The sequence below is a fragment of the Photinus pyralis genome, unplaced genomic scaffold, assembly GCF_008802855.1.
Source record: "Photinus pyralis isolate 1611_PpyrPB1 unplaced genomic scaffold, Ppyr1.3 Ppyr1.4_LG7, whole genome shotgun sequence".
In the NCBI taxonomy this organism is placed as follows: domain Eukaryota; kingdom Metazoa; phylum Arthropoda; class Insecta; order Coleoptera; family Lampyridae; genus Photinus; species Photinus pyralis.
The window spans coordinates 28,085,163-28,094,742 of NW_022170738.1; the positions used below are offsets into that span (position 1 = coordinate 28,085,163).

General features: G+C 34.3%; 1 protein-coding gene across 4 annotated transcripts in view; it reads right to left on the reverse strand.

The window, feature by feature from the left end:
* The window catches only part of LOC116176473 (serine/threonine-protein phosphatase 6 regulatory ankyrin repeat subunit B), a gene marked incomplete at its 5' end in the record, with an annotated part of 44,846 nt that extends 35,538 nt beyond the window's left edge, over positions 1-9,308 (reverse strand). For all 4 annotated transcript variants that reach the window (XR_004146446.1, XM_031495066.1, XM_031495065.1 and 1 more), the window contains 3 exon segments: positions 2,597-2,713; positions 3,104-3,205; positions 9,207-9,308. Coding sequence is in view for 3 of the 4 variants with exons in the window: in XM_031495066.1 (XP_031350926.1) it covers positions 2,597-2,713; positions 3,104-3,205; positions 9,207-9,308 (321 nt within the window).
* Between the last annotated feature and the right edge of the window lie 272 nt (positions 9,309-9,580).

Below are 9,580 nucleotides of genomic sequence, written 5' to 3' on the forward strand. Positions count from 1 at the left end.
CAATCCGTCCGTCTGTCTGTCCGGATGCATGATAACTTTGTATTTGCGTAATCCAATTTGTTTATGTGTTCAGATATTTAAGTGAAATTTTGTATGTAGGCCCCTCAAATAAAGGTAAAACTAATGCCAAATCAAAATATTTGGTAAAACTAATGCCGAATCAAAAAATTCCTTTTGTGCATGCGTAATCCAATTTTTTATGTGTTAAAATATTTAAATGAAATGTTATACCTATGTAGGCACCTCGAATGAAGGTAAAACTAATGCCAAATCAAATAAATTTGTTTTGCGCATGCCTAGACCCACATTCGTTATTTGTAATCTAATTCTTCTAAAATTTTAGGGTAAGATTCTTCTTATAAACTGAAATTGAAGTAGCGCTTTTTGTAAATCGTTTGCCATTTACTTTTTAGCGCATTTTCCAACGAAGTTGGGTGCGCTATTGCAGCCACTTGCTCTGTCCGTCCGTCTGTCCGAGGCCTTAACTACTCCTACAGTTCTGCATCTGAGTCAAGGAAAATCTTGATGATTGAACTGCGCGATTAAAAGTGGACGATCAATAAAATTGAATGGCTATAGCTCGCGCATTATTGTGATCGGGTTGAGCTAGTGCTAGAACTCGTTTCCCTTTTTAATTTTCTATAATATATAGGTGCCCAAGACCGCAGATGAAACGGTCCCAGCGTCGTTACCATGCTTACGTGCCCTGTCATTCAATAAACTGCCCGTATTTCATTCTTCTACCCACGGACGGATTAATAGAAATATGTGGGTGGGGGCGACATCCCGGAACGGGAGGGGAAAGACGAGGGGGTCCGGGGAAATTTTTGAAAAAATACCTTAAAAAGTATAAGATTTAGTGGTTCTAGACCGACAATTTATATGTAAAGAAATATTAGCTTGAACTACTGGAAATGCAAATATTTCAAAGAAAAACAATATTTTGCCGATCACAGTTATTTATAGAAAATCAAGGAATTACCTGTTTGGGAAAATTATATCGCAAAATGCAGGGAATGAAACATACAACTCTGGAATTATGAATCAATACTACACAATTACTAAAGCCTTTTTGGATATTACATCAAAATTTCAAAATTAATATACCTACTATTTACTCGTAATTTTTTTCGTTTGATTTATTTAAAAGAACATTTATTAGAAACTCAAACTAAAATTGAATGAGCAAGGTACATTTTTTGTAAATTTTCATGGAAAGCTAAAGCACCTTCGAGGACGAATTTGAGCATTCTGTACTTCCAATTGTGGAGGAAGAATACTTCAATAAGAGTCTTCTTTGGGGGAAATTTTCGGCGGTCGGTGTTGTCCACGGAAATAGCTCTACAATTGAGTCGATCGCAGTTATTCCAAGGGAAAGTTTTCTTATGGGCAATTTTTCAGAACATGAATGCGATATCGATAAACGAATTCATTGTAAAAAGGGAAATCGCGTTCTGGAAATATTCTAATTTTTGATTTATTTTTAACATACATTTAGTGTTGTTCTTTTGCTGAAAGGTGGAAAAGAGATAGATATTTTGGTATATAGCTAATTTTCAGCGAGTAAAAGGAAAAACAGGAAGCAACACCACTAAAAAGGTAAAATTTTGGTAAAAAGATTTGAGCTAGCCGACAGCAGATAACTCATTTAATTTTCGCATAGAAATCACCGTTTTTAGTCAGCATTTTAAAGCTTTGTCAAAAGAAAAACTCTTTAGGCTACGAAGGCCGTTGCAGTATAATTGCAACCTAGAAGTGCTATCTGAAATCCATACCTACGCACTGAACTAAACGTTGAAAACTCCAAAGCAGAGCTGATGACGAATTAAACACAAACAAGCAGCAACAAAACAACGGTGCCATTCTCGAATTAAAAATTCTGCTTATCGTTCTTCACTGTAGATATTCAACATTGTAATGGCTTGTAGAGTTTCAAAGACCGGTAATGTCGAAACCTTTTCCTAAATTAGAAGATGGCAGTGTGTTAGTTTTGTTCTTCTGTCCGTTTGTTCCTCGTCTAACTCGAGAACGAAAAGAGACAACGATGTCAAACATTCGCCAATCTAATTCTACGAGGACAAGGAGCAGTGCTATCGAATATGAGCCGGATTTAAAGTCGTGTTTCCGAATGCGAGCTGAATGTCAGAAAAACCTTTGCGATTCTTCATATCTTGTTTGCTGGTTCAACGGGTAGTATTTAGACAGTTATGCTGAGCCTACTAGATAGGTAACAATGTCTTTAAATTAACGCTCAGAGCTCAACCCTAACTGAAAAACTTGAATCTCATAAAGAGCTTTAAGCCCTACTCATCTAATTGAATATTTTGCACATCAGCTCAGCTCATCCTTAAAGTTTTGATTAATATAGATAGTGCAACGTTTTCCAAAAAAAAACCAGATAGTAATAACATTCGAAAATTAAACTAACCACAGAGGAAATTAAACTGAAATTACAATTTTTCATCTAGACCAATTACGGGATAGGTATCTATCCGTTTAACTATTAGTGGCGAAGGTATGCACGAAATGTAGGCATTTTATTATCATATCGCGCATTTTTCATTTCGGTTGAGGTAATTTAACGCATGCAACTCACCCCGTCAGGTTTCAGGCGAATGTCCTTTCCCGCGGCGGCGAGAAGAGCCCGAAGGATTGCGGTCGCCGTTCCCGTTTGCCTCGAGGCTACCAGATGGACGGCCGTCTGTTGCCTCGACTGAAAAATTTGGAAACGATTAGCCTTGCAATGCCGTAACGAGCTTTGCTGAGGGTTTATCGTGACTAACTGTAACATCACACTTCAAAGTTCTCACCAATTCATGTAGATTTTAATGTTTTGTAACTATGGAAACTGTACAATTTAGGTTTCAATATCATAAATTTTTTGCTTTACAGCGCTCGGGAATTAAAATTGGCATGCGAATTTCTGGAATTAACCCAACTTCTTTGTCATTCTGTCTAAATATAGTGGCCGTTCTAACTGATAACTTTGAAGCGTGCTTACCTCTACTTAGGTACACTTTCTATGCATTAAAATGAAATTGAACGCATACGTTACTTTAAATAATAACGACATGCAACTTAGGATAACAAATCATGTACTTACTCCTCCGGTCGAAAATGGATCTACTCCTCTTTTCCCTAGTAGCAGCTTCACTACATCTTCTCTGGAGTACATGCCGGCAATATGCAAGACGTTGTAGTTGTCCTGTTGGAAAGAAAGAGATTAATAACAAGCCATTAACATGATCATGATCACTGTTTCCAATTTTCAAAATCATGAAAATCAAAGCCATCTACTCAATGATGATTTTCTAGCGTTTTTGGGTAACAGTGGATTTATTCCAAATGAAAATGAACTATGTGTTTTTAGTTTCCAAATATATACTGTTGTGTAAACAACCTTATGCAGACGTTCTGTTTGGGACCGGCATCTATAATGGGCAGGATAATGGGTCACCCTCTATATGGAATATTAATTTATTTTTGGTGTAAATTTGGTTGCCGATTTTCAATTAAACGCGGAGTTGTCTTGTATTCGAATTGATAAATGTTTAAGTTTTGTTTAATTTGATCTCTTGTAATTTGTTTATTTTGACTTCCTTATTTAGGAATTAGGTGCTAATTAAGTGCCCTATCCCCGAATTAAATGCTCTTTTTTTTTAAATTATTACATGTTCTGCCAGGTTCATAATTTAAAAAAAAGGAGCATTTAATTCGGGAATAGGACACTTAATTAGCACCTAATTATAGTTAGTTCACTTTTCATTTTCTTGGGTTTTTAAGGTCGTACTCTGCTGAGTTCATATGAACCTGGCAGAACATGTCATAATTTAAAAAAAGGAGCATTTACTTCGGGAATAGGGCACTTAATTAGCACCTAATTATAGTTAGTTCACTTTTCATTTTCTTGGTTTTTTGAGGTAGTGCTCTGCTGAGTTCATATGAACCTGGCAGAACATGTAATAATTTAAAAAAAGGAGCATTTAATTCGGAAATAGGGCATTTAATTAGCACCTAATTATAGTTAATTCACTTTTCATTTTCTTGGTTTTTTGAGGTAGTGCTCTGCTGAGTTCATATGAACCTGGCAGGACATGTAATAATTTAAAAAAAGGAGCATTTAATTCGGAAATATGGCATTTAATTAGCACCTAATTATAGTTAATTCACTTTTCATTTTCTTGGTTTTTAGAGGTAGTGCTCTGCTGAGTTCATATGAACCTGGCAGAACATGTAATAATTAAAAAAAAGGAGCATTTGATTCGGGAATAAGGCACTTAATTAGCACCTAATTATGTAATATGTTTGATTGTGTTCTCCTGACCTTGCTCTGCTAGGATAATGGACATAAAGGTTATATTAGTTGTAACAATTTATTTTCTCTATTACCAAGCATTGTCATTGTTTATGGTTTATTACTTGTTGAAAGATCATCGTAACTTTTGGAAATGATTTAATGGCTGGCTCCAATTTGTGGATAACTTCCTACTATTTGTCTGGCTTTAGATTTCGGGATCAATTGTATCATCATCCTGAATTCTTTTAAATTAGCTCCAGAAGGGGTAACCAATTCTTGAGTTCACCTCCGAATTTCTTAAATTCAATTTTAGGGTATTTCAAATTAGATTTTGAGTTGTTGGGTTCACATTTCATAGCTAAATTATTAATACCGTCATTAACAATTATCAATCTTTCATTTGATGATATTAAATCTAGCTAGGTAATCATCATTGAAAACTTCATAGAACTGGTAAATATATAATGTACTTATACAGCTTAGTGTTTACAGTGACAGATAAATACACTGTTCTAGCGGTTAGTGTGTTTTTTTTGTTTACGTCGGGAAATTTTTTTGGCATTCCTATTTGCAGGTTGAAAGTAGGTAAACTTTCAGTATCTATTTCTTGCCATAAACACTAAGTTCACTAAACCCTCTAAGCAAAACTCGCATTTCTTGATTAGGGTACTTACCGAATTAATAATTATTACTATGTTACCGAGTCCATAATGTGCTTAAAATAGTTATTTATGTATTAAGGGCATAATAGTGATGTTTATATTCTCGAGGGCGACGAGTTAAAAAGCTTGAGGGCCTATGGCCCGAGAGCTTTTTAGTCGCCCGAGAGTATAAACATCAGTTTATGCCCGTGGTACATACACAATTTTATGTTTTACAAATACTTAGTTTTCTTCGTCAAAATTCGTTTACAAAATCATTCATTATGTTTGATCGAGTATGCGTGGTTCGAATTTGTTAATGTGATTGAAACCATCCAAACGTCAAACGTAATTTTAAATAATTCAATTCATTGTGAATGAGCAAGAAGTTCCAGAAACTATACGAAATAAGGCCAATCTTGTGATTTAGTTGGTATTGACAATTAATAATTGACGTTTCTAATTTTCAATGACCTGCAAATATTTGTTTGTTTTGTCATTAAGTATAAATGAGTTACTATGGTGATACTTAATGCCCTAGGGCATAAAGTGGTACTTTATGCCCGCGTATCACAGATATAAAATGTGCTATGATAGGTTAGTAAGACATAAATGAATTTATACTAGAAATACGCCAACGGTGAAATATTAATTGGGCATTGTGACCATTTAATTTTAAGTTACATATGTCAAAGCAATCAGTTCTACGAGCCAATTTTTAGTGATATTTTTGCCTAGGCTGGAAAATGGTGAGTTTCTGGACGCATGTGGGTACGGAAAATAAAGCTATAGGTAATTATCTATAATGCCTTTTTGGGATAGCAGTAACCGTTTGGGTGAAATTGACGCAATTTTCAATTTATTCAAGGCCTCATTCTGAGTTTTCTCTATCAAAATGTACTGTAAAATTGGTCTAAAGATCAAAGGAAAGATTTACCATTAAGCTATCACTGAGGCATACGTAAACTATAAGGTGTTTATTCTTTACTGTTGACTTTATACTCGGGGACTAGTGCAAATGTACCAATGAAATATAACAAGACAGGTGTGTACAATGTGTCAAGCACAAAAAAGGGCTGAAACCGAAGCGACATCCAAATTAGTGCCTTTCAAAGTAACTAGGAAAGAAAATGACTTCGCAGGTCTTTTATGATGACCTGTCCTTGATAAAAATCGTAAATCAAAGAACAAGGGTAATTGCGATTAATAAAACGTCTTGCCCCCAATATTGCTAATGCACAATCTATCATCACCGATTAATAGAAATTTGTGAAACCTTTCTCGTTTATTAAAGCAACATTAACTCGATGAAAATTGCAAATTACTTTCGAAATTAAGGCTGACATAAATTTCGTATTGAAGGCCCGACTTGCCCGTGGACATAAATTAATGTTAGTCTTAATTTATATGATCTGTACGATTATTTATGGGCGATGGTGCTTCCTAAACAATTTCATAGCATGTATTTACGACAGTCCAAATTCGATTTGATGTACCAGGTAGGTACAGAATGATCGCGTGCCGAATTGTTGATTCAAGATTTTCCTTTAGCAGACTTCGGTATCCTTACAGGGTAAGCTCGATGACGTGTTAGCTTTTCGGAAAAAAATCTCGACTTACAATGCATACACTCAAATTATACATGTAAAGTAGGACGTTAGGCGTACCTACATTACACGCAATGTCTACTTTATAGTAGAATGCATTATTATCACTGTAGCGATTCTTTAATGTTGCGTTTCGTTGTAATCATGTCGGCACATCTTACCAGTAAATTACTTGCTTTGCTTTAATAACTTTAGTTGTATCTTTTTAAGATTTGCAATTATTAAAATTGGCCATTACTTTTAAAACACCCTGTAAAAGAGTGATCAAAATTTAAATTATTCCCAAGTAGCCTCAAGTCAATATTGTTGATTTTAGAAGACTCTTTCAGATTCAAGTCAACAGCGCTCAAAAAAACCTTTAATGCTAGGTGTAGGGAAATGTGGTATCAAACCACGTAGATTTTCATGTATATTGCCAGAGCGTAATAAAATACTTCTATTTAAAATAGGAAAACTGCTATCTACATCCGCAAGTAATTGCGATAATGAAAAAAGTGGCTTGAATCGGTTAGGGCTTCCTTAAAACTATTGAATCGTTAATTTAACGATAGTTTTTTCATTCCAAAAATATGCGGCATCCATGCAAAAAAGTTTTGACGTAATGGAGTAAAATACCCGAATTTAGCGTCTACACGTTCAAAGATTTTGAAAATTCCTGCGATATTATATTCCACAAAATGTGTTAGTCCGAATAGAAAATAAATGCGTGTAGTAAGTGCCTATTAATTAAAAATACTACGCGAAAGTGTTATCTTAATTAATCCCGTTTTGAAATTTATACGGAGAGTAAATAATACAGTTTTAAACGCAGCTGGTAGGTATATGCAAATTGTATTGATTTTTTAAATATTTTCTACCTTCAGTTTCATGAATAAGAAAGATCAATATCGGTATTGAAATAAAACGGGATTGAGGAAACTTTTGATTATTGTATAAAAAATATATCGTTTGTTGTTTTCTATTTTACGAAGCCCAATTTCTTGCGATCCGAGGTAAGCTTTGCATTTGGATCTTGAAAGTAAATGGTTGCAAGTTACATTTTCAAATTGAATTACTTTGCAGTTGTCCTAGAAAACATTGGATCATGTCGAAATGCAAAAACTTTCTAAGATGCATGTTTCATTCATAATTATTCCGCACATAGTATCCAAAAAATGTTCCATTGAACTGGCCAAAGCAGGAATTGGGCATTCGGAGGTTCCACAAGAATCTCGCTTAGGACCAGTTTTATACAACATTCATCTCCTACTAATTTCTTAGTCAGAGAAATGCCTTTCCCGTACTTTAGCAGTGCATACAATCAATAAATAAATAGAGTTGTATGCAAATAAAGAACGTGCGGGTGGTATTTTAGAACCGGGTTAATTTTTTATTAAAAGTGGTCGAAAACTAATTTCACGCATACAATTAAGGACACGCAACCATATCGTACAAATGACGTACAAAGGGGCCAAAGCATACCAACCGAAAATATATGTCTTTGGTATAAATCACGTATAATAACATGAAATGGGAGTAATCAAAGATATATTAGAAATAGCGCCCTTAACCGTATGTAATTTGCATCGATAAAATCATCAGTGTCAAGGTTTGCGCACCTTGGCCCCAAAATGTGGACAAGGAACTTTTGATTACCGTTTACGACCACGATTTAAACCCTTGGAATGGAGCTTTTGTTTATAGACTAAGAAATCGTGTTCTACATTCGATTGCTGTATGATAAGGGCTATTTCAGTTTGTTCTTTTTCGTTCTAATAAAGTTATAAGTAAGTTGAAGTAGCTACAAAAGGGAGTATCAGGCGCTAAAGTAGAAGTTCCGTAGTATTAAACGTGATGATTTGGAATAAGAAGGACGATAAAATTACGCTACTTCGTTTTCTAAACTGTTAATGAGATGAATTTAAATCAGAATTTTTAAGATTTAAGTTTAAGGTTTAAATTTTGAAGATTAATTTAGATTTTGGATCATGTTGCATCTTGTTTTTAAAATCTTGAAGTTAATGTTAAAAGTTATATACGTTCAAGTCTAATGGATTAGTTACATTTACAGGGGTTTGAAACTTCTCTTGTACAAAATAAAATTTAATTTCTACGGCACTGGTAAACATTTTACTGGAACAACAAGTAATAAGTCTAAAAATGAAACATGGGCCACACTTATTAAACTTTATTAAAATGAATCTCGGATCTTTCCATCGTCGTACAATTTTTTTTTTTTGGATTTTGGTATTCAATTTTGTTTTCAACTGTTGTAGGCGGGTAGTCGAACCTTTGTGGAACAGAAAGATGCTATTCTACAATAGTTTTAGGTTGTTTCGGATATTTATCAAGAATTTAACTATTTGATTGATAATTGGTTATTATTAGTGGCTATAGTAAGATATCGAAAGTCTCTTTTGTGCGTTTTTTGTCTCAGAAGAAAGGCCAGAAATTCCGAGTTTAAGTTGGATTTCTCTGGTTCAATTCGGACATTCAGAAACACAATCGGACTTTCCGAGTTTAAGTTGGAAAAGTCCGAGTTAAATTTCAAGATACTAGGTAATTACCTCTTTACAACGTAGGATCTCGTGAAAGTATTTTATTTTGAGGGAAAACTTAATTCGTACTTATGCAACACGTGGTAACTACGAGTATATCTACTCTTTAATTAGAGCTACTTACATTATTTCTAGCACTAACGTCAGATCCCAAGTCGATCATTTTATCCAAAAGCGAAGTTCGGTTGTCTTTCACTGCATACATTAACGGTGTCATTCCGGTAGCCTGGAAACAAAAAACAACTTTATTGTTTGCTCAATACTAATCGCCTATAATCTTTGTAATATTTTCCTTTCGTATTCGCTTCGCGAGAGTATTCAATTAGGTAGAGAGATCAGTCCAATTTAAAGAAGATTGCTTTTACGTATGTTAATAAAATTTTTAACAATGAGAATCAATAGGTTGTAAAGTAATATTTCTGACACAGAACCTATTTAAAGGCATTTTCTTCGAATTTGAAAAGTAAAAAGCTCTAAGTCCCTGTGAAACTATAAGCA